This window comes from Dermacentor silvarum, chromosome 7 (assembly GCF_013339745.2).
Source record: "Dermacentor silvarum isolate Dsil-2018 chromosome 7, BIME_Dsil_1.4, whole genome shotgun sequence".
In the NCBI taxonomy this organism is placed as follows: domain Eukaryota; kingdom Metazoa; phylum Arthropoda; class Arachnida; order Ixodida; family Ixodidae; genus Dermacentor; species Dermacentor silvarum.
In genome coordinates, this window is record NC_051160.1 from 177,800,506 (window position 1) to 177,826,262 (window position 25,757).

The window sequence follows — 25,757 nt, forward strand, 5'->3', positions numbered from 1 at the left end:
ATTGTTAAATATAAAAACTACGAAATCGATGGTTCTACCTAATGTTGATGATAGATACGACACCAGAGCATAAGGTTAGTTATGAATTGAGTTAAGTGACAGGAATGATTAGAAAATAATTAGAAATCACCAAGTGCCTGCCGTACACCCATGTTTGTGTGGTTTGGCTCCATGTGCGTGGCAGTTTCCCGCCAGTTCTGTTCGCCATGGAAGTAGACAACAAGGACATCGGGCCAAGTGTTGTGTACCGTCGGGTTTCCGACGACAAGGATGCCGGGCCTAGTGTAGTGTAGTTTATATTGTTTACATCAAGTACATGCAAGTACTTATAACAGCACGGATAATTATTTCGGTATAGTTGCGTGCCACGCCTGGACTGACTAGTACAAAAAAAGACAGGGCAACTATCAAGGACAAAGAATCAGTTTTAATAAAAGATCACTAACTGTCATTAAAAAACTGACCAAACCACCTCTCAACAACTTTCGAGCCTGGTTGCAAACAAGTGCCCCAATAAATGATGACTGCTGTAAGACTGGCTTTTCATAAACACTAAATAAATGGTTGCCAAATAGAAGATAAGTAGTTGTGGAAAAAAAAGAAAGGGTTGAAGGCCTTGTGTGCCTTAAACAAATGTAAAAGGGTCCATCACAAGGAAAGCACCAGAGGTAGCGTGTAATTAGAGTCTAGACTGAATGACAAACAAGAAATGTGAGGTGGTCATGCTGGGTTCCAAAAGCAAAAAGAAAGCTTACATTTTGTTTCTACATTGCTTCGACAACTTTTGTCATCTCACTTCTGATGATTTGCAATGCTTTGTTTAACAATAACTAGATTTTGCCGTTCGGTTGTTGAGAAATATTAGGTCAGTTTCAGTATTAGAAAATACTGAATAGTTCCTTTTCGAATTCGAATAGTTAGTATGTAGTAGTTGATTCATATTCTTAACTTGAAATATTTACCCACCCATAGTAAGTGGAGATTGCTGGAAAAGGCCTTTGTCCTGCAGTGGACATAAAAATAGGCTGATGGTGACAACATAGAATCGTGAGGTGTTGTTCTTCAAGCATTTTCAAGCATCTTCAAGTACAGTAACACCTCGTTATAATGAAGTTGAAGGGGGAGCCAGAAATACTTTGTTATATGTAAATGTAAATCTCTACGGGGGTTTCAAGGTACATTCACTTACTTCGTTAGGTCCATTATTTTGTTATTCCATTTCGTGGTTACGAGGTCCGACTATCCTTTCCACTTAACACTTTATGATCGCTCATTGCTTTGGTAATACAGTAAAAGCTCGATGATACGATCACAGCTAATACGAATTTCCGGATGATACGAATTTTGCTGTGGTCCCGGCCGAGCCCCATTACATTGCAACGTGCTAGAGAACGGTTGTTACGAATAGATTTTCGGCCTGCGTCGGTTGATACGAATAAACGCCGCCCCACTGACGGCCGCGAAAGAGAACAGCATGCAGTCACGCGCTTTCTCCCGTTATCTTTTAATGCGGAGGCGCGGACGTGGCGCCGGACAGCGCGGACTCCGCGAATGAGCGCGAAAAGTTTGAAGTGGTGGCGCTTTTGTACTTTTCCACCTTTTGTACTTTTCCTCCTGTGCTTCGGGCCGCGTTCTTTGTGTTTGCGCCATTTTACCTAGTCGCAGAGAGCTATGTCTACCGAGATAGGATTGTCTACCGAGATAAAAGGACATTAGAGACTTTTTCTTTAAGAAATAAATGATTTTTACGTACATGTGCCTGAGTGAGTTCACCTCTGACTCTTTAATTTAGCTACAGTCGAATCTCGTTAATTCGAACACGCTTATTTCGAACATACCGCACACCGACAATGCTCTTAGCAGCGTGCCAAATCACGCGGCGGCGCCTCCGACTGGCATTGCTCCGACACCGCCATAGAGCAAAAGCTCAGGAGAGACCCCTCAATGCCGCGCGCGAAGGAACGGGGGGAAAAAAAAGAAAAAAAAAAAAAGAACCGCGGCGGAAATTCCCCCCTCTCTCAAATTGCAAGGTCGCCGTTTCTGCATCGCGCCAGAACAAGCGTGTACGTGCCGACTAGAGCGTTCTAGACAACCGTATTCTAGCACACACTAGTGCTGACGTCTCAGCCACGCGGATAAAATGGCAGTGAACCCTTCTCCTCTATTTTCTAGTCACATGTTGACCTTGCACGCTGTGGCAGCAGCGCAGAGGGAAGCAGCGGCGGAGGCCCAGTTGGGCCAACGAAACTGCTCACGCCCGCAAACGCTCGCTTCCTGATAACGGCAGAAAACGAAACTTCAGGGAGCGGCTAAAATAAGCTGGCGCCAGCACGGCGGCGGGCGCGCACTGAGTCGAAGGTGAGAGAGCTACGAGCGAGTTGAGAGGGAGGGCGAGGGGAGCCACCGAAGCGGCGGAGTTGACGCGGCCAAATCCGCTTCCCTGCCGCCCTCCTCCCTCACCTTCGACGGTCTCCGCGCACACCCGTGTGCCGGCGCCGCCCGCTCCCTGAAGCTTCGTTTTCTGTCGTTATCGGGAAGCGACCGTTAGCCGGCGGGGGCAGTTTCGTGGCCCGCGCTTGCTATGCGCTTGCGCGCCGCAATATTTCACGACTCGCACCGTTCGTGCATCGTGCTATGGTGCACGAATATTTCAAAAATACGTCCTTTTAATTCGAACAAATTTTCGGGCCCCTTCGAGTTCGAATTATCGAGATTCGACTGTAGTTTTAATTGTGTTTCGATGATACGAATATTTTTCGTGACCCCGTGAGATTCGTATCATCGAGCTTTCACTGTACTCGGTATTGGTATACTGGCCTGGTTGCCTTGGCTGTTGTGATGTGGTATTTAGCAATCAGGCTGTTCTTGGTGAAGTGAAAAAACATCCTACGAAATCATTTATAAGGTCTTGTGTCAGTCTATTCTGAGCTTGCAACAGACTTTGGCTGATTCCAAGAGATGCTGTAACATCGTGCGTTAATGACCTCAGCAGATGACACTAAGACTAGGCCACACAAGTTGCACACCTAAGTAAACCTGCAGAAAGGTTATAACTGGATTGTGAACAAAATGCGGAAATTCACGTTTGAAATTTGTCAGTGATAGCTCAGCACCCCCATCGCTTAGGTGATTAAGCCACCTGTGCCGTGCAAATACCTTTCATCTGCAGCAATTCTGAGTTGGCATCCTTTGGAATCGATGAGTGCTTCATTTCTTACCTGGACCATCCCGCTGCGTTGTGGTGGCATGGTGTTGTCATTGCAATGCACAAGGCGGTGTGTGGGGCGAACAGGAACGGTGCACGTTGATTGTGGCACTGTTTGTGAGCAGAAGGTCCATCCAGGTCTTTCGAACATTCCAGATGCAAGGGAACCCTCGTATTTCAATTATTTATGTGCATTTCTTGGAATTGTAACAAGGTGTAAACGGCATTTTGGCTGTGGTGACTGGACAGGCAGTCCCTGACTGGTCTTTCACGATTGCGGGGCAAGGTTTCTCCTTGGAAATGCCATGAATGCAGGCTCTGTGATAGGGGCACATCTTTTATGAATGTCCTGTGTTTCTGCTCTAGCATGGGGCCTCAGCCCATCTGGGGGATGCTCTGTGTGGTGTCAGTTGACAGGTACTTGGAGCCAGCCGTAATGCACAGTGCGTGGCAGTAGTAATTGTTGTTGTAACAAAAGGGGGAAAATGAGGTCGGAAATGAGAGGTGTTATAACCGTATCACTCCTCAGTAGACACCTGAGCTGTCCCGCAGCTGAAGAGAAAAGATGGGGCAGAGGAAATGGAAGCTAGGAAGGAAACGCATCAGTATACATTGGGCTGTGACGTACCAGCAACGGGGCCTGTAGTGGCACAGCTATGGCATGCAGAATGGCATGCCTAACTTAATTCAGAATGAGGCTGGTGAGGTAAGAAACTGTCAATGTAGCTTGCTGTTTTGAAGGTCCTCTCACAAGCTCTATTGGCATTGGGTAGTACTACCTAGGTCAGTAGAAAGGCATTGTGCTGGCATGGTGGCTGTGTTCACAACCACACTTCAAGGCAGTCTTCTCCATGGTCGTCACTGGTGTGATGCTTGGGAACTGTACGCAGCTGGTTATAGACGAGACCAGCAAAAAACCTAACACCATGCATGAGATGACAAAATTTCTCTGATGGGTGTTCACCTTCTTGTTACGTCTACTGAGCACCAAGTCTGGCCTTCCACACTCTGTGTGTCATGTGATTGAATGTCACTAGCAAGTCAGTGCATAGCGATTGAGGTGTGGTTAATGATCTGGCATACGCTCTTCTGCAACCTGTGGGAATAGTGCAACCTCTGTTCTTCATTCTAGGGCGCGCATCTTTTTTTGCTTGCTGCACTCACTTTGCCGTACTGTTTCTGCCTGTGCACATATGCTTGTGAGAATATAAATTTTTGTTGTGATAGCAATTATATGAACACTCCAGGCGCATTTCTGCCGTTGGCGTTGCCGGTATGTTCCGTGTAAAGTCCAAGGGCGCTAACATTGTCGGCGCGCTGTGTGCTGTATGTGCGAGTGACACCGTGCAAGGGAGAAAAGCAGGAAGGAAGTGCACTGTCTTCCGTCGCGCGCAAGGCACCAAGGAGGAGGCGAAGGGAGGGAGGCTCTACCTTCTACGGGTCATCGAGTGAGATGTCTGCTTGTGCGCACGTGACACCATACTTGTTAATTTAGTTAGTAGGCGAATGTTCACAAGTTTAAAAGGCCAATCAAACTGCTATGCTTACTTCGTATGGCTGTCTACTAATTTTATTGCAATCGATGTGTGGCGACACACTCTGCGCATAATTCCATGCAGCCTGCGCATTGTTATCATCTGGCCCAGTGTAACACGGCTACACGCTGGACTGCGTTACCGATAAAACACAGCACCACCGCAGCGTCACTCGAGGTAGACGTCGCCGACGGCGGCTACGAAAACGGGCTGCCCGGCCTAGAAGATGGGCCTTTTTCTTTTCGCTACCGAGATGAGCGTAGCGTTGGTATGCTTGCCCGCTGTCATTGCTAGTCAAATAAACAGTTGTCACGTTTTTATGTTGGGATTCGTCCTTCGGCAGACGCGACATCCCACAGATGCTTCGCCTATTGGGCGAAACTGCGACTTTTTGGTTCAAAGCAAATAATAATTAGTGTCTAATAGTTTCGATGTGAATGGGTCGAATAGTTGAGATTTGCATGAAGCCTTTGCGGAAGAGCCAGGTGTTGACAAATCTAAAAAAGTTTGTTCCTGCCAGAAAAAGGAAACTGGTTCATTTCTGGAATCAGTTTATTTTCAAAGTGCCATTATTCAGATATTTTCATGCAGAAATGCAAATTCAACATTTAATACAACTTCAGCAGCACGGAAAACCGCTCTCCAGGCTCTTGCCCACTGTTGTGTTTCCGTCTACTTAAAATTGTCTGGTGGCCACAGGAGCATTTCGTGTTTACCCATTGTGAGTCATTGCAATGCTTAACTGCATGATTTCGACCTTGACGGTGGCAATTTACGGAATGTTGCACAAATTCAGCTTGATGCTTTCCATTTAGGCACGAGCTTAACCTGTGTGCCAGGTAGGCATGCTCGCTGCTTTTGCTGTCTCGGGCTAGACCTCCGACGGACGGAGGGGCTTGCCGTCGAACACTGCACCTGCCTTGGCTGTGAGGCTCCACCGGCGCAGTTTTGCCCAGTGTTGGCCACCACATTTACACTCTCGTGCTGAAGTGACACAAATCTGTTCACTGTGGCTGTTATGGCTCTCGAGAAGCCAACTACACGGGCACTGCGAGTAACATATTTGAATAATATGTTCGAATAACCGGTAGTGAAATCGGTAGGCGACTGTAAATGAATACATTGTTTTGGCAATGTGCTATGCTATGCGACTTGCACACCAAATTAAAACTGTCGATTAAAGATGTTTTAAAATTTACCAAATGTTTGTATGTATAACACGCACCAAATATTTCTTTAATGTAGCAGTAAAGTCGGGGTGTGTGTTATGGGCGACCCGAGGTATGGCTTCGCGGCAGTGCGCCTCAAGGAGTGGCTTTAGGCAGTGCTGTCGTGAAACCACCTTTAGGGAAAAGTTCACCCTGTATAGCGTGGTCAAAGAGTTGGGAAACAAAGCCGCTGGCTCAAGATCTGACTTGGACAAATTATGCATCTGCGAAAAGAGACTGCTTTTACAAAAATTTGGGCATTGTATGCAGTTATTTCAGGGGTTATGCCAGGGTCCATTATAACCAGGGTGTTGTAATTGTGGTGTGGCTTATACACGGAAAAATATTCCTTTGTTGTGAACAGTTTAAAAACTTGTGCAAACAAGTGGGGAAGCAAATATCGAATGGCATAATATTGGCACAAGCCTATAAAGTGATTGTCCAGTGTAGTGCAAGAAGTAGCTCGGTTGTTTACATGACGCAATGTGTATGCAGTGGCGAGGCGCAAGACCATCTTTGATGACCGGCCGGAGGAGATACAGGAGCTGACCTACATCATCAAGCAGGACATTGGCAGTCTCAACAAGGCGATCGCTCAGCTGCAGGAGGTGGGTGTCCGCGCACGGGGCATTTGCTGGCAGCAGCTGGATTCGTGCTTAGTCTTTCTCGTTTAAATTGGGAGAAACAAGATGTGGTTACGCTACTGTAGAGCTACACCATTCCTTTTCATTTTTTGTCATGTGCGTGTAGTTGGAAAATGCCTTCCTGCCCTGCTGATCAAGATTGGTAATTAGTGCTGGAGCAACCCCTATTTTAATTATGGATGGGTATTGCACTTGCCAATCACGTACTTTATTGGTTGCTCTAAGTTGCTCCTTCAAGCATTGTATGCATGCATGCCAAGGTAGCGTACCAAAAGCAAGAGCACTGATGAAAAAAAATGAAATTTAAAAATGATTGGACCTGTGCTGAACGTTTGAATAATATATGGGTAAAGTGGTATAGTAACGAGTTTGAAGGCTGTGAAATCGAGCAGAGTTGGTGGATACTGACTGACCTGTGATCTCCAGCTAGCCGCTACTCGTTTACGTGTGTGGTGCACTTAAAGTTCATTCCATGGTTGCATCAGTCATAAATGATGGTGCGCATTTTTTTTTACGATGTAGACAGGCTTTGCACTGTATTGTTTGTTCTGCAATAAAATGAGTGACTGCACGTGTTGAGCTTGCGATGTGTGATCATCATGCTCTCAATTTGTCAAAATCACTTAAATTTTATTTCCGTATTATGATTCACGCAATTCACAAAATACATTTGGCGTCATTTTAAATAATTGAAGTGGTGACTGCGATACCTGAACGCAGTGCTTTAGCGATTCCTTGTAGTGTACTTGCAGGGGACCCTGATCATGAGCAAGAAATTTACAGAAGAATAAAATTAGGTTGGAGTGCATACGGCAGGCATTGCCAAATCCTGACTGGGAGCTTACCACTGTCATTGAAAAGAAAAGTGTACAATCATTGCATTCTACCGGTGCTAACATATGGGGAGGAAACTTGGAAGTTAACAAAGAAGCTTGAGAGCAAGTTAAGGACAGCACGAAGAGCAATGGAACAAAAAATGTTAGGCCTAACGTTAAGAGACAGGAAAGGAGCGGTGCGGATCAGAGAGCAAACGGGGATAACCGATATTCTAATTGACATTAAGAGAAAAGAATGGAGGCCATGTAATGCGTAGGATGGATAACCGGTGGACCATTAGAGTTACAAAAGAGATACTAAGAGAAGGGAAGCGTAGTCGAGGACAGCATAAAACTATGTGGGGTGATGAAGTTAGGAAATTTGCAGGTAGATATTGGAATCTGCTAGCGCAAGACGGGGGTAACTGGAGATAGTAGGGAGAGGCCTTCGTCCTGCAGTGGACATAAAATTGGCTGATGATGATGTAGCGATGTGTTAAGCATGCCGACACCTTCGCGATATCACGAAACATGAATGAGGTGGCTTGAGACCACTCAGCAGTAGGAAAGAAAATCTCGAGACCTTGTATGATGTGGCAGGATGCAATTGATCTTTGGCGTATAATTGCATTACCGTTGCTTAGTAGTTACGCGACCATCCTTAGCTGTTCCTGAGGTGCCCTTCTATTACGTGGATATCCCACTACCCAGAAATAATTTTGCCTCGCAAGGAATTTTCGGTGCTTTGATTATCTTCTGAAACAGGAAAGGAGAAATAGGGAATTGCAAGAGTATCATGTGTAACATTGCAGTCACTAGACACAGGATGTCATAAAACCCTGCAGGGGCGTCTGCGTTAGCAGGCGTTTGGTGAGTTTCGCCACCACGTACCCGAGCACAGGAGGGTTGGACCCTCCCGCGCTTAATCGTGCGCGGCTAAGCTGTGTCCGGGGAAAAGGGGATCCTGGGGGTTGAGCTGATGCCGAGTGTTTGGACCTTTAAGGCCCCTCTGCGGAGGCAACACACCCCTTTGGCCTCGGCTTCACGTAGACGGCACCCCTGGACTGACCCACCCCGGGGAAATCGGTAGTTGCCATTTCCTGTCTCTCTCTACAATCTTCGTCTGTCTCTCTCGCCTTTTCATCTTTCCTGTCTTCTACTCTCTTCTATATTACTTCCGATCTTCTTGGCAGCGAGGGTTAACCCTGTGTGAGTAGCTAACCTAGGCTATTTCATATTCGGTTATAGTGGTGACGTACGGCTGGCGTCTGCAGGACCTGTGTTTACAGGCCCTGCAGTGTCCCCTTGTTGGGCTCCGTGGTGGGTGGCTGGAGTTGCTGCCGAAAAATTCATATATCCTTATGGCTAGTTCCTTCCCAGCACTCCCTGATCGCCGTCTGAAACCGAGGGCGCACCGAAGACGTGTTCCAGTTCTTTGGACAACAAAGACAAAACTTCCCACGATTCCATGTAATTCACTCCGAAAAAGCAGGAAAACAAGTACGAACAATGTCTTCTTTTCTAGTCTCTAAATCCCTAACTGAGGCTCTTGGGCCAGGTTATAAATCATCGAGGATGGCCAGTGGTGATCTCCTCTTGGAGCTCCATGATCAGAAACAGTATGAAAAGCTGCCTAATCTAGTGTCCTTTGGGGACATCCAAGTAACTGTAACCCCACACCGCACCATGAACACCACCCGCGGCGTTGTCTCAGACGACGATTTGTTGTAACTGACTGAAGCTGAACTCTTGGAGGGCTTCAGTGAGCAGAATGTCATCAACGTTAAACGAATTAAAATGAGGCGTGACGGTAAAGAAATCCAGACTAAGCACCTGATACTTACTTTCAATTCAAGTGTTCTGCCCGAGTCCATCGAGGCCGGGTACATCAAACTTCGTGTTAGGCCATATGTGCCAAATCCTCTGAGATGTTTTAAGTGCCAGCGATTTGGTCACAGCTCACAGAACTGCCGAGGTCGGCAAACTTGTGCGAAATGCAGTGCCCACGAACACACTTCTGAATCTTGTGAAAACTCTCTCCACTGTGTAAACTGTGATGGGGAACACGCCGCATACTCGCGGTCCTGCCCATCCTGGAAAAAGGAAAAGGAAATACAATTAAAGTAAAACAAAATATTTCGTTCAAAGAGGCACGTCGGCAGGTGTCCTACCTGCCAAAAAGCAGCTTTGCCGAAGTGGTGCGTCAGGGGGCTGCGCCACAACGGCTTTCGGTGGCTGTCTGGCACACGCGTAGTGAGCCAGCGGTGACGCCATCCGCCCCCTCGGCGGCTGCAGCTAGTGCTGCTCCGCCATCTCAGAAGAAGGGGCCATCGACCTCCGGGCTGGTGGCCTCAATGGTCTCGTCTCTTGAAACGAGGCCTTCAACGCGAACAAACCGCTCTCAAGAGCGGGTGTCCAGCGCGCTGCAAGAGCCGATGGACACATCTTCTAGCCAGACGGCGCAGCCAGCGCCTAAGGAGCGGCGAGAATCTCTCGACCGCTCCAAAAAAGAGAAACCCCGCATTTCAGGGCCTCTAAAGGGTTCTGTAAGCTAACTTTCTTTTCTTAAACACACAGCACAAAACTCTTTTAATATGAGCACTCAAATAATTCATTGGAACGTCAGAGGTCTCCTTCAAAATCTTGATGACGTTAAAGAACTCCTCCGCAAGTTTAGTCCCAGGGTGCTGTGTGTTCAAGAAACACACCTCAAACATACACAAACAAATTTCCTCAGACAATATGGTATTTTTCGCAAAGACCGCGAGGACACTGTCGTGTCATCCGGTGGTGTAGCTATCATAGTTGACAGAGTTTTGCCTGCCGGGAAATAAAACTTTGTACGCCCCTAGAGGCAGTTGCTGTCCAAGGGGTGCTGTTTGACAAGCTAGTCACTATCAGCTCTATATACATCCTTCCCAGTTATCACCTTAATAAAACCGAATTTCATAACTACATAGATGAACTTCCGGCTCCATACATAGTTGTCGGAGATTTGAATGCACACAACACATTGTGGGGAGACTCTCGTTGCGATACCAGAGGTCTCCTAATCGAAAACTTTCTCTTTTCCTCAGGAGCATGTATACTCAATAAGAAAGAGCCAACGTACTACAGCGTGGCGCATAATACATACTCCTCCATAGATTTAAGTATCATGTCGAGTACACTAATGCCGTACCTGGAGTGGTCCGTTATCAAGAACCCTTTTGGGAGCGACCACTTCCCAATTATATTAAACTTAACAAAACAAGATGGATGCTCGCCACACATTCCCCGATGGAAGGTGGACACAGCTAACTGGGAACGTTTCCGAGAACTTACGTATTTAAGCACGGACGCTATTGCCTCCTTTAATATAGAAGACGCTGTGGCGTATATAACAGGCTTTATAATTGACGCTGCCACGCAATGCATCCGTCAAACTAACGGACTTACGAATAAACGTCGCATCCCGTGGTGGAATGAAGAATGTAAACAAGCACGGAAAAATCAAAATAAAGCTTGGGGACGACTTCGCGACTCTCCAACTGCCGAAAACTTGATTAGTTTCAAGCAAATAAAATCCCAGGGTAGAAGGACACGCCGACGTGCTAAAAGAGAGTTGGGAGAAGTACATCTCCGGTATAAATTCTTACACGAATGAGACAAAAGTGTGGAATCGAGTTAATAAATTAAAAGGCCGGGAGGTACACCCATTACCCTTAGTCAGTACCCATGGTGAGAGCCTGGAAGACCAGGCAGGTTGTCTGGGCGAACACCTTGAACATGTATCCAGTGCGTGTCATTACGCACAAACATTTCTCATGTTCAAAGAACACGCAGAGCAAAAGCCCCTTGATTGAAAATGCTCACAAAATGAGCATTACAACTGCCCATTCAGCCTAGTTTAACTTAAAGCTTCTCTTACTTGCTGCAACAACTCGGCGCCAGGCGGCGATCGTGTCATGTGTGAAATGATTAAGCGCATGCATCCTGAAGCGCTGAAAACACTCCTGTCTCTTTTCAATGCCATGTGGTCGGCTGGGTATATCCCGTCTTCGTGGAAGGAGGCTATAGTCATCCTCGTGCTTAAACAAGGCAAAGACACGTCTCTAGCCAGCAGCTACAGGCCAATAGCGCTAACAAGCTGTCTGTGCAAACTGTTTGAAAAAATGATCAACAGGCGCTTAATCTGTTTCCTTGAAAATAACAAATTACTAGACCCCTTCCAATGTGGTTTCAGGGAAGGTATGTCCACAACAGACCACCTTGTTCGCATTGAGTTTTATATTAGAGACGCTTTTATACATAAGCAGTTCTGTCTTTCAGTGTTCCTCGACCTAGAAAAAGCTTGCGACACGACATGGCGCTACGGCATTCTCCGAGATCTCTCTGCGATGGGTGTCCATGGCAACATGTTAAACACAATCGAAAGTTACCTATCTAATCGCACATTCCGCGTAAGAGTGGGTAACGCTTTTTGTAAGTCATTCACCCAAGAGACCGGTGTGCCACAAGGGGGCGTGCTTAGTTGCACACTATTTATTGTAAAAATGAGTTCCCTGCACACAGTCATCCCACGCACTGTTTTATCCTGTTTATGTCGACGATGTGCAGATAGCCTTCAAGTCATGCAATATTGCCATCTGTGAACGACAAGTGCAGCTGGGAATAAACAGATTGTCCAAATCGGCAGATGAGAACGGTTTTAAAGTAAACGCCCAGAAGAGCACTTGCGTACTCTTTACAAACAAGAAAGGCATAACGCCTGTCCCTAGTATACAAATCAAAGGAGATGCGCTCTCTGTGAGCAGCGAGCATAAGTTTCTAGGCATTATTTTAGATTCCAAGCTTACATTTATTCCTCATATTAAGTATCTGAGGGCAAAATGCCTGAAGACAATGAACCTTTTAAAGCTTTTGTCGCGTACGACTTGGGGTAGTGATCGAAAGTGTCTGCTTAACCTCTATAAAAGTCTTGTCCGCTCACGCCTCGATTACAGAGTTATAGTGTATAATTCCGCAACGCCAAGTGCATTAAAAATACTAGACCCCGTTCACCATCTGGGTATCCGCCTCGCAACCGGTGCTTTCCGAACAAGTCCTATCCAGAGCCTCTATGTAGAGTCGAATCAGTGGTCACTTCATCTGCAGCGTTCATATAGCAGTTTCACGTATTTTCTGACAGTGCTAGCAAACAATGAACATCCTTCTTATTCCACCATAAACGATATGATCACTGCTACACTCTTCCATAACCGACCTGCAGCGAGGAAACCGTTCTCTTTACGTGTAAGGAATCTTAGTGAGGAAATGGGTGTTGCAGTTCTTGAACATTGTCTTATGGCTCCAGCGAAACTGTTACCACCGTGGCAGTGGCAACTCATAGATTGCGATACATCATTTGTAGAGGCCACGAAAAACGCACCAGAGGCACACATTAAAATGCACTTCCTAGAGCTTCAATCCAAGTACTCATGCGCAGAGTTTTACACAGACGCTTCTAGATCACATACCGGCGTGTCGTATGCAGCCGTCGGCCCATCCTTCTCGGAATCCGGTGTACTGCACCCGGAAACGAGTATCTTTACGGCTGAGGCCCATGCACTATTGTCGGCCGTGAACCATATAAGGAAATCAAAACTTCAAAAAGCAATTATATTTACAGACTCCTTAAGCGTCGTGAAAACCCTGATGTCACTCTGCAAACACAAAAATCCTGTACTAACTGAGCTCTATTCCATCCTATGCAGATCGTATATATCAAACCGGCATGTAATTATATGCTGGGTGCCGGGTCATAGAGGCATTGAGGGTAATGTTCGAGCAGATCAAATGGTCACATCTGTTACATCTCACGCTATTAACCCTACAACTGCTGTTCCTGCAACAGATTTGAAGCCTTTCCTGCGAAAGAAACTGCGAAGCCACTGGCAGCGCTTGTGGGACGCTGAAATAAATAATAAGCTTCACTTCATTAAACCACAGTTAGGTTTCTGGCTTCCCATAACGAAAACACGACGAACTGATGTCCTATTCTGTCGTCTCAGAATAGGACATACATATGGCACCCACAATTTTTTGCTTACTGGTGATGAACCACCATCCGGTGGTAGATGTGGTGAGAGGCTGACTGTCCTCCATGTCCTCATGGAGTGCCGGGAAGCTGAAACAGAAAGAAATATTTTCCACAAGCGTAACAATATCATGTCCCACTTCACCCCATTATGTTTCTTGGTGAAGAACTGCTTTTTAATGCCAAAGCAGTCGTCAAATTTTTGAACGATGTGGTCCTGCATGTTATTAGCCCAACTAGTTCGTAGCGCATCCTCTCTCCAGAGGATGCCGCTGTGATAGTAGTTTTTTATAGCACATGCCTCCAGGCCCTTGTGGTTCAAGGGCTCTGTTTAGGCAGTAGTGCTTCTTTCCAACTACTACATCTTAAATATTTTAAATATCGTGTCATTCTTTCTCAATGCATTCTTGATTTCATAGTACACCTCATTAGTCATTGCCATGGTTTTAGTACATGTATATTTTACGCACTATACAGCAATTATTTTAGGCCCCTTTACAGCCACGCCTCATCTACTTCTCAGAATTCATCGCTCCACTGCAAACTCACAAACACTGGCATGGTGCTCTTTGGCCATACTTGGGCCTTGCGCCATTAAACACCATACATCATCACAGGATGTCATAAAACTGAATTCCTGGTGGTTTATATAGTGTACTGCTTAGCGTGGTGTTGACAGGATCGCAGGAGGTAGTGGCCATTATTGAGGTATGGCCATAAAGTTTCCTTTTAAAATAACTGAAAATTATTCTTATCATTCTCGTGCATGTGACAACTGAAACATATCCTTGTGCTAAAATGCTACATTTTTACTGGTGCCATGAAAAAAAAAAAAAGACGCCCATGAAGGGGGGGGGCAGATGATACTAAGCCACATTTGCGACCCTGCCCCTGCGCTGTCACTCAGTGGCATACTTGTTTAACTGAACTTAGTAACTACAGTTAAACCTCAATATAACGAAGTCAATAAAATCAGCAATTTGCTTCGTTATATCGAAATTTCGTTGTGTTGAAATTCAACCTTTTATGCAAATAAGTACAGTTGCCGATCGATCTTTATTACATGGAAATGGGCCACAAAATTTTCCGAATTATCGGGCAATCGAAAAAAGCAAATTTGAATGAGAAATCAAAGAATTTGGTCGAATTCCGGAGTCAGTGACGAATGATACGGTTTCATGCCACATCGACAATATCTTCCCATCGGCCGTAGGAATAAACAAAGCCAGCCACGCTTTTGCATCGTGTCCAGTCCGGAACTGCGACTGATAGCGTCGCTTCCACTGGGACGACGCTATCATGAAAAGCGTCGGCAGCGGGCAGCGAATGCTTCTTCTGCCTCGTTTCAACAGGGCTCCGAAGCTAGAGATTACGCAACCTTTAATACTAAACACGCGGGAAGACAGCTTACGTGATGTCACGCCGTCTTGGCACGTCCACTCTTTGTACACGCGGCAGATTACCTCTAAAGCAGGGTGCGCGGCTGCGTATGCGCTCAGCCGCGCTTACAGCCATGCGCAGCCCCGGCCGAGACGCACGCCAACTTACCCCCCACTGCTGTCGCAACCCCCTCGAGCGTGCTTGATCGCGTTACTGCGAGCTCGCTTGCCTTCCCCTCTTTCCCTCTGATAGCACAGGAAGGTGGCACTGCTGCAACGGCACCGGTGCAACGTGCTGTGTGCATCTCACAGGGGCTGCTCGTACTAACACGCCAATTAAACGCAAGTTCTCCTAAGACGACTTCTTACTGAAGTAAATGCGCAGCTTCACACACTTCGTGCCTTGACGCCATCTGCTCAGCTGAGCTAATCTGACGAAAGCTTAGCCCGGCTGATGTCATATTACTTTGGTTAATTCGCTCATAAGCTAGCAATGACATTTGCAGCGCGAGTACTGCGCATACCTGCAGTAGCGTTAACATCAAGTGCCTCAGGCACTGCCCGCCACTCTTTCCAAAACCGACCCATGTATATATATATATATATATATATATATATATATATATACCCTTTGCTTATAATTTTCTATTTCTCGCGAAAGCATTTATATTCGGACATTTTTTTGGGCCCTGTGAAATCTTAATTAACGAGGTTTTACTGTATATACGTGCCTTAACTGACCGATTTGTTTTCTTTCATTAGTTCGAATTTTGTATAATTCGAATTAACGAGCTTTTACTGTGCAGGAATACAGACATTTTTATAACCAGTGCACGAATGTTCAGTTGCACAACAGCAGTGCCAACAGAGTGGAAGCCAAAAACGAACAAAAAGCACCATGGATGCACCGTAACAGAAACTGCATTTTGTGCTCCATTCACATATAGTAGCTTGCGTTCAATGCGTTTTGTGCAAGAATGTGGCATTGGAGGGCAGGAGATTATCACTTTACTGCAGTCAGTGGGTTTAATTGGCCTAAATTGCCCACAGCAAAGCGTCGCCGTATGCATTTCAACACGTGCCACCAAATGCCCATTCACACTAATGTGGTGACAGTGCTGCCACCTTTAGGTTTATCTCGTGGTTTGCTCTTCAGTTTTGGTATGTCATCATGCATCGCTTTTCACAGTGTTTTACATGAAGTATCTTTTTTGAAGTGGGTGCATAGGGACTTTCGTAGTTGCTAGATATGAAATAATTGATGGTCTCAAATGTAACGTTCTTCTCGAGAGTTCTCGCATGCAGTCCACATTCTGTGAACTTGACAAAATTCCCTGAGGAATTGAAGCTTCTTAATTCGTTCTGCAGCTGCAAGCTTTTCATAATTCTGAAGATGGGAAAAATGTGGTAAAACAGTTTTTTTTTTTTGTGGACAGAATTGACACCTGAAGGGCATAATTGAAAGATAAGGCAGAGATTAAAGATGACTGGGCATTGTGTTCAAGCACTCGAAGGAATACCCGAAACGTCCAAAATCTAAGATTGATGTTCCAAAGTCATACTTGCCAACTCTCCCGATTTGTCCAGGAGACTCCTATCGGTAGACTCCTTTCCAGGAAACTCCTGATCCCGGCACGAAAAAACAAAAAGACACATCATGTAGCACAGCCACATCGTAATTGCTATTATGGGCTAGGTAGCTAGCTAAAGTCAGATTTAAATCTGAGCCATGTGTAAGTAGGCCGTGTAGGCCTAATTCAGTTCACTTCAGATAGAGACATGGGTTCAGGAATCCACATGAGGCCATAGAGTTTCTCACTATAACACCTAGAGGGGAATCTGGTGCCACCGTCTATGCGAGTTTCTTAAAGAGCAATGTGTCATCATGGGAATGACGGGATATGTGTCTGCGAGGCTTGTGGTGGCTGGTGTTGTGCGAGGCTTCGTCTAAAACGTGGATATGGCTACACAAATAATGCGTTCTTGAAATAAAATGTACATAAAAGGCTTTCATTCACCCATATTACGTCTCTCAATAAAGTTTACTCACCTACAATACCGAATCAAGCGAAGAAAAGCAAGAACAGACTACAAGTTGTTCCAAAGCGAGCGAGAATGTTGATGTCTGTCCTCCAACTTTAGCGGCCAGCTGATACTTTTTACGTTTCATATAATTGTACATCCAATAGTAAGTCCTCAAAATTAAACAAAACATGTTTTTGTGTAATAATAAAGCTAAAGCAGCTTTTTACATGCTGTTTTAGCAGGAAATGAATTAACAAACGGAACGGTGGCAGCCAGGTGCGTCTTCAAGGCTTTCTGGCTCTCCGAGAACGATGCCAATCCAAAGTCACAATATACCGGCATTCCCACGGATACCACAGCGCAGCAGCGCCAGTTTTCCCTCTAGGTAATATAGTGAGAAACTCTATGCATGAGGCTAAGGTCTAATATATATGCATTACATAGTGACTGGATCCCTTAAGTTAGCTTTGCAGTTATACAGTGCTGTTATGCGGTGAACCACATTACAAGTTGAAAGGGGCCACTATCATGGGACGTAGTACAAGCTTCTTAATTATACACATGCGCACATGCAGTCTTCGGTGACAATACGAGCACCGAGGCATACAATAACTGTACTGGCAGCCATTCAGAGCTGCTTCTGACGTTGCTAAGGCCCAGAAAAAAAAAATCAACTTTTAACAGAGGAGCTGTTCTTAGTCGAGCCTTCGCTGTCTCTCCGGTGGCATCACGTGACCAGGTCGCATTTTTTGTTTCACATCTCTCTCTGCCCCCCCCCCCCCCCAGGTTGGCAGTTATGTAAAGCAAGCATAATACATCATAATGTGTTAAAAGAAGCAAAAAGATGCGACACTGGGTCAGTTGTTACTGCATCTTGTAGTGGAAAACATTGTGAGAGATAAACTGAAACATACACAACATGAGTGCTGTCAACTGGGGGTTTATTGGATGAACGGGAACATGAAAAAAGGCACGAGGCAATGAAGATAACAAACATCACAAAAACAACTAAGCTCCATATTCAAGCATGCATCCTAGCTTGAAGCCCATGATTGACTTGACACCTGTCGAGAATGCGCCTAAGTAATTGCAATGAGTGTCTTAGGCATGTTCATGCCCGGCATCATTTAGGCCAGGTCAAGCAAGGGTCTTCAAGTTGAGATGCATTTCTGATAACGGGGGTAAGGCTATGCAATTATCAGGGACCAAGAAAGGCAGGAGCTATGGCCAACCAGCAACTAATGCATACTGCATGACCACATGGGAAGACTGGAAGCCTTTGCAAACAAAAAAATCAGACAGCAGAATTATGTAAAGGTGACAATGGGAAAAGGAGCGTGGTGCATGATTGTTTGAAAAATGGATAAAAGGTTAGAAAAGGTTGGCAAGGCAAGAACTGCTCTTGGCCATTGCCTCTGGCACAGCCAAATCACTCAGGCTTTTTAACGACTGATAAGTTATTTGATTTATTTTTTGGTTAGCCTGTACTGACATTGCTATTGCTTTTTGAAAGAACTTGGCGTGCTTTCAACACCAACCCGCCCGAGGGACCTTAAATGGCTGCAGTTTTTAAGCGTCATTGTGCTCTTATGTTGTCCTCGATGGGACCCATGGTATTGATGAAATTATTCAGAAGTCCCACATCTGTCGAGGTTGTCGCCAATAGCAAGAGCCTCAAAAATGTCTGGTTTCCTGGTTGCAGTGCGTGCGGGGCAGTGATAGCTGGAGTGCACGGGCAATCTGTCAGCAAGGCACCTCCTTCTTTTGGCCGATGTGGCATTTCCTGCAGGAGAGCAATATCTTGTAGAGGACTGCATGCATTTTTGTGCAGACGCTGTTTCTCTTGCACCCTTTGACCACAGCGTATGCCAGAGACAGAAAATAATTGTGGCCATCCACACTTTATTGCCACTGGCCTGAGCAGTTTTCTAGGGCCTTCTTGAGGTGTTCTACTTGGTAGCAACAAAGGCTTTGTTTGGAATGTGAACTAAGGCACTTCCCACTTGGTGGGTGTCTCGGATGCACCCACTGTTCTCTAGCGCCACCGAGCTTCGGTCATTTCGTTTGCTTTTGCTAATGTATCGGCACCGATTGGTGCTTTGGATTGGGCTCAAGTAAACTAATAGATCCAATTAGCCGCAGTTTAAACAGAAGTCCACTGTATCTCAATTTACTGTAAAATTCATGTTGGACGAGCAGCAGACAAAGTAAGATGCTGCTTGTTGCTGTGCTTCATACTTTTTTTTGCTGTGGAAAGGACGCGAAAACAAGTAAGGGAGTGAGCGGACCTGTCGTGTCTTTTCCACCGCAAGAAGTAAGTCACACACACACTGGCTGTTCAACCGATGTGAATGTCTGCCCAAGTTTTCTTGCTGTGAAAATCACTTTGTATAGTGCAAACATTTGACCCCACCTTCCTTGATAGTTGTGTTCCTCCAAGCAGGAGGACCCATCCCTCTCTGTAAAGGTGCAGTGCAGCACATGTGTTGTGCAGGTGGCCCGTTCAAGAAACCAGCTGGGTGGCAAGCACATGCAGTCACACTCTAATTCCGTTGTGGTCTCCCTTCAGGTGAGTCTCGGGCATGTGTTTAGAGAACGTTCTTATGGCATCCTCAGCAAACTGCACCAGTTCGAGGAGAAACCACGGATGAGTGTGGTTTGTCGAGGGTGCCATTAAATGACGTGTGAAGGGCTGGGATGGGAGTCAAGGCGTGTAATGGATGCCTCGCAGCCAGTGCAGAAGAAAAACCCCCGAGAAGGAACGGGACAATCTGACTAGCAAAAAAAAATGTATTTCATGTTTTAACGTGCCATACGTTTTCTGTCACAATACAGACTGTTTTGAATAAGTACACTCTGTGTAAAGTTAAAAACACTGAAGACCCTATTTCAGTGTGGAAGGAGAGAGATTTCTTTGCAATTGCGGAATGCGATGATGCACGAGTTTGCTCTCCTGCAATTGAGCTGCCGTTGCAGTTGTTTTGTTTGCTTGTGTAAGCCTAGCAACAGATGTCTCCTCCATCATCTGTGGTGTGTGCATTGGCCATTTTGCTGTGGTCAAGCAGAAACGGGAGAAGCGCCGCTTCGTGGAGTCCAGTTGGAAAAAAAGCCAGGAGAGCAGCAACAGACAGCCAGCCACAGCTGCCGTCAGAGGCAGGAATTCGCAAAGGCGTCACCTGCTCGGCACTTCCGGTTCTCTGTCCGTTGGGCAGGTTGCGCTGTGCCATCTGTGCAACTTAATCAAGTGCAGTGTATCGCCCGTGCTACCGATTTCAAGAGCTTGCAAATTATCATATCGACGACTGAACACGGGCAACCACTTAAAATATTAAAAAAAATCAAATTGATCAAATACTTGTATTACCTATGTATGCCGACAGTTTCGTGCTTATCTTGAATGACGAGTCGCACTTTGCTATTGCCACGTCATTTTGTAAAGCTTCACTCCTGAATATCAGATTTGTGCTAGAACCTGTGGTACGCTAACGTGTTGACCTGTTGCAGCCATTGATAAATTGCGTTGCACAAGTATGCACAGCTGCTACGAACCTTGACTTTCCTTGTGAAAAATAACTTCAGCATATTTGGCTTTGTATACGTTACGTTATGCGATGTTGTTTACATATGGATCACACGTGTGTTGACTCGTAAAATATTTTGTTGTCGATGTTAATATTTCCTACGTTCTGCATGATAACAAATTGCTAACCATGCAATCAACTGTCTCTGTTCTAACGTAATGTTGCTTGCTCCAGCTTCGCCAAACAATTGTTATAAAGTCTCTAACTCTTTCGCTGCTGTATGTCCCAAACATCCCTTGTGTTTGGGACATTTTATGATATTTGTGTGATACAGTAATACCTCGTTAACTCAAACTCGTATATCTTGTAAAATTGGCCAAGTCGAAATTTTCTGCGGCACCGAACCATTTCCCATACGTGCCATGTATTTATTGCCCTTTATTTCGAAGTATTTTTGGGGCAAATTGCAAATATCTCGAAATCTTGACTGAGACTGGAACAAAAACTCTGCCGCCGGACCGTTTAACAAGCTTCGCGCGAGGCTGCTGCGCCTACCACAAAGTGGATGCTTTTCCTGAATGCGAAGTCCTAGCGGCATTGTCAAGCTCTGTCAAGTAGCTATATGGCACAACGGGAGAGATGTGCGCAGAGGCAGGCCCTGCAAAATAGCGCGCTTGACGCCGTCCGTTTTGTTTGCTTTATGCAACGCTCGTGGTTTACCATCAGAGGTGTGATTTTCGTGTTACTTTTATTCTACGTAACACACACGGCACAAGTATGTGCTGTGCGAGCAGGATGTACCGGTGATAGGTGAATTTACTGACACCAAAATCGCTAGGACGGTGAAGACAATAGCGACGGCGACGGAGGACCTCGAGAGGTGCCAACATCAGCCAAAACAAGAAGCATGCTTTCTTGCTGCAGGTGGTCCAAATTTCCGGAGTCCCCCACTACGGCGTGCCTCATAATCAGAACTGGTTTTGGCACGTAAAACCCCATAATATTATTATTATCTTGCTGCGAAATGAAGTTGAGTGCAGCGTTGGGAACGATTGGCTCATTCGATGTTAGAGCAGCTCGAGGACGCCTTTCTAGGTCCAAGTATAAATCTCATGCAAGCGATCTGGCGCACGACAGCGACAAGGCGCGCAATGGAAATGGCTGTCGCGTTGGCTCGTCACCTACAAGTCGAACCCCCTGCGAGCAATGACTTTGAACGACGTCTCCCCGGTGTTGCAGGTATGAATGCAGCAAATGCATGCAGAAACTGCCGTGACGTGTGCTTTGGTAATTTAAGTTGATGTGTTTTGTTGTAAAGAGCAGCGTAAACTGTTTCTGAAGGTCTTGCAGTAGGTTCTTATCTTAGCACATTTAGAAGTTTAGAAGCTCTTGTTGAAAAGCCGGTCTTTTGGAAAGAAATAGACTTTTTCCGTCTATAGAATTTCCGCAATAGAATTTCCGCAACTTTGCTTATCTCGAAAATCCACTTATCTCGAAATTTTTTCCGGTTTTCACCATTTCGAGTTAACAAGGTATTACTGTATAAGCAATGCATTCTACAAGTATTCGTTGAGTGCAGTTGGCTTGCAAGCCCCACAGCGTGCTTGAGTTTTTCTTATTATACTTCACTTTCAACGTTACTTTAAAAAGAATGCATGGCAGATTTGTTTCCCACCCTGTGCACCTTTCACAAATATGCGAAAAAAATTGTTCCACGTATTTTCAATCCTCTCGGTACACCTAGCTCCGCTCGCATCAAACTGCAAATGAATTTCGCTGTACCTAGGTGCTTGCTTAAATGGTGTTCAAAGGCATTTGCGTCAAGACAAGCTTGGATTGGAAGTGCCTGCCTGCCAATACCACCTCCACTACTAAACCTTGCACGTTTGAATCATCCTAATGGAACTAGTACCGCTGTCACACAGGCGCCCGCGAACTTTCCGTCGTCTTTACGTCGAGGGAGTTATGCTCCGTATTGCACATTCGCCCTTGCGCCAAGGTAGTTAAATGGAGATTTTGGCGAAGGGAGTTCGGCAACGACCATTATGGCTGGATGGAGTGCTCTCGTTCCCAGATAGCTGCAACTGCGAAGAAACCCACAATAATAAAATCGTCCTAACTGGCTCACTTACAAATTTTAGCATTAATATTTTTTTTGCCTTGGGTTATACGTCACGTAATGGGAAGTTTTAATTTGTTTTTAAGGACATCGGCACCTGTACCCTCTACACCAATGCTTCGCCATGCCGCACGTGGAAATGTTGTTCCGCCATTTCGTTTGTTTATCCAAGCGCCAGCTGCACGGATAAACTCTCCGGGTGACGCACACCGTGATGAACGATCCCAGCCCCTCACGGCAAACACAACACACAATCACAACTCGAAGCACACCAGTCTAACAACGTGACCCATGCACCCACGCACGAAAGCACGAGCACAGTGTGGCCAGAATCGCTTTCAATTTTGCCATGCTTGGAAAACAAAAGTCTTGTGGGAACATACAGGAAAGTTTCTCGCTGCGATATTGTTATATTACATACTGCGTTAAAACAAATACCTGTAAATTACTTTAATGGCGACTGTATATGTGAACAGTTGCACACGGAAGTAAGTGCAGCAGCGCCGTTTGTATCCCACCCGTCGAAAGCTCGCACTGTTCCATGTAGCACGGCCACAACTCCATTCGGGAGTTTCATGCTCAGCGGAGTTCGCGGGTGCCTGTGTGACAGGGGTATAAGATTAAATAAGTACAAAAACAAAATGTGTTCTCGTTGACACAAACAGAATTCACGTGAGAACAAGAAAGTACGACTCGTCTTTCAAGATAAGCACAAAACTGTGACAGCACGCATAGCTAATTTATGTGTTCGGTCGATTCGATGCAAAAAAATTATTTGGAATGGTTGCCTATGCGTTGTAGTATTTAGTTGAATGTAGCGCGACTGATGGTAATGTGAGGGTTAACTTTCCAGTCACGCAAAATTTTTTAAAACAAGACCGCGAATGTAACGTGAGATAAACGGAAAAACAAATGGTACTTTTATTCAAGGAGTCACAATTCGGGTTTTCACTCATCGTCATCTGAGGAAGAGGCAGAGCTTTCCTTGGGCAGTATACTTGGGTAATCGCTTTCAAATATAGTTTTCACTTTTACGAAATTTACTCGGCACCAAATGAGTCCCTGACAAGTGTTTGTGGTGCTGTGCCAAGCTCGTTATCTTTGCACAGTGCCATGAGCGCTATTGGTCGAATGCTTCGAGGGCTTCAGTGCCGGAATGGGCCAAGTCTTGTGAAAGCTGAACTATCTTCGAAAGTGATCGCCCTAGAATCAAGTCATTTTCCATGCTCGTTTGAGATTGAGCACTTCTCAAATGACTGCACAACCATTTCGTTCAGGGGCAGTACCAGGCAACTAGGAGGTTCACAGAGCCCTTCCAATTGGCCTCACATTTAAAGAGGGCCGGCCACTGGTCCCACCGGCAGGGTTCTGACTGGTGTGAAAGAAGTCTGTTGCCAGACTTGTGGGTCAATGTTGCCAGGCTTCCTGCCAAATTTGGTAGGAAGAAACAGCGTCAGATGTAGCGAATGCAACAACGCCATTTCCGAGGTGCACAGAGTTACCAGACCAGGAGCATAGCATGCGTGCACTCTCCCAGCTCCAGCTAGTAGCGCAAAATTGCTGCACACAAGGTTTCAGGTCAGCTCAGTTTGTTTCCCTTTGTCTGACGTTAACTTGCAATCTTTGTATCGTGACATCACCGCACATGGTTTTCCTTTCCCGAGCCCCCGTTATAAAAAAGCTAGGCTCACACAATGAAACGTTCAGTATCATGGTGATCTGCATACTGTCGTTATGGTCCGGCCACCCTTGGTCACTGCTTGGAATAGAGCGGTGTAGCATTGGCGACGAGCATCGAACCAGCCTTTTGAAGATTACAAAGACAACCGCTCATCGACCGAAATGTCAGGTCAAATGCCGCAGTTCAACAATGCGAACGATAAGTGGACTCATATATTATCCGCATTGAGTCTTACTTTGAGGCAAGTGGCATCGAAGATTATGCAAAGAAGAGAGCGCTTCTCATCTCGGCTCTCTGCACAAAAACCAGCGATGTGCTAAGTGGCCGTTGTGCTCCGCGAAACGTTAGTTATCCTACGCGGAAACGGTGACATTCTTCGAAGAATTTTTTGCACTGAAGCCAAATGAGATAGCGGAGAGCTTTAAGTTTTTTCAGTCGTATTCAAAAGGACGACGAATCGGCTCAAAGGTTCATTTTGGAACTTGGAAGCTTGGCCGACAGATGCAACTTTCGAGCGATGTTGGACCGCATGATACGGGACAGAATAGTTTGCGGCATTCGAAGTGTCGACACCCAAAGTGCACTGCTTGCTTGACCGAATTTGACCTTGCAGAAAGCAGAGAACATTGTAATCACGGCTGAAGCGGCAGGACAAGGCATAAAGCCCACGAGTACACCCGACGTAAAGATCGAGCCGGGACTGAATAAGCTGGAAAGGGAGCACCGACCTAAGTCGTCGTGGAAATGCAGCAAAGACAAAAGTCAACCCTCCAACCCGTGTGACTGCTGCGGCAGCCAGGAGCATTCTGAAGCGACCTGTACGTTCAAGAATGCTAAATGTTTCCAGTGTGGAAGGAAGGGGCACCTAACAGCCTTAGTTGGCCTTACCTAGTAACCTTAGAGTTATGCCGCTCGAAAGGCAAGCGGAAGCAAAAGACGTTTGCCATTACAGGCCATCCAAATTCGGAGGACGATTAAACACCATCTTTGCAGTTTTCTGAAGCAAGAGCCTGTCGTCAAGGACCAAATTGTTGGGCCAGTACGGCGCAAGTCCTCATCATGGAAGTAGACACTGGCTCACCAGTATGTGTATTTTCCTGGCACGCCTGCCAGAAGCATCGAGCTAGCTGGCCACCCCTTGAGAAATCGTAATTGAAGCTATCGTGCTACTTGGGACCACTGCCAGTGGCCGGTAAGCTGACCCTTCTTGTCTCGTACGGCGCCAGTCACAGTGCTTCGTCAATCCGGGCCATGTTTATGCAGTCGAGATCTCATTCAAAAGCTAAACAACTTGGGAGTCCTTTGCTTGTCAAACTCGGCAAGTCAAGAGGAAGGTGTAAACTTGGAGGCCATATTGACGGATTACAGCAATGTGTTTGCGCCCTGAATTAGGCCTATTCAAGGTACTACCTGCGCACCTGTATGTGAAGGGTGGTGCCGAAGTTCTTTAAAGCAAGGCCGATGCCGTACGCCATGAAGGACAAGGTGGACGTCGCGTTAGACTGTTGACATGCGGGTGCTTTTTACAGTTGGGCATTCTGAGTGGGCAACACCCATCGTGCCGGTT

At 45.9% G+C, this 25,757-nt stretch overlaps 1 protein-coding gene across 1 annotated transcript in view; it reads left to right on the forward strand.

The window, feature by feature from the left end:
- LOC119458723 (syntaxin-5) overlaps positions 1–25,757 on the forward strand; it is a 77,866-nt gene that overhangs the window by 16,624 nt on the left and 35,485 nt on the right. The window contains exons 3-4 of the mRNA XM_037720583.2: positions 6,444–6,556; positions 19,364–19,438. Of these exons, the coding sequence (XP_037576511.1) occupies positions 6,444–6,556; positions 19,364–19,438 (188 nt within the window). The remainder of the gene's footprint in view (positions 1–6,443; positions 6,557–19,363; positions 19,439–25,757) is intronic.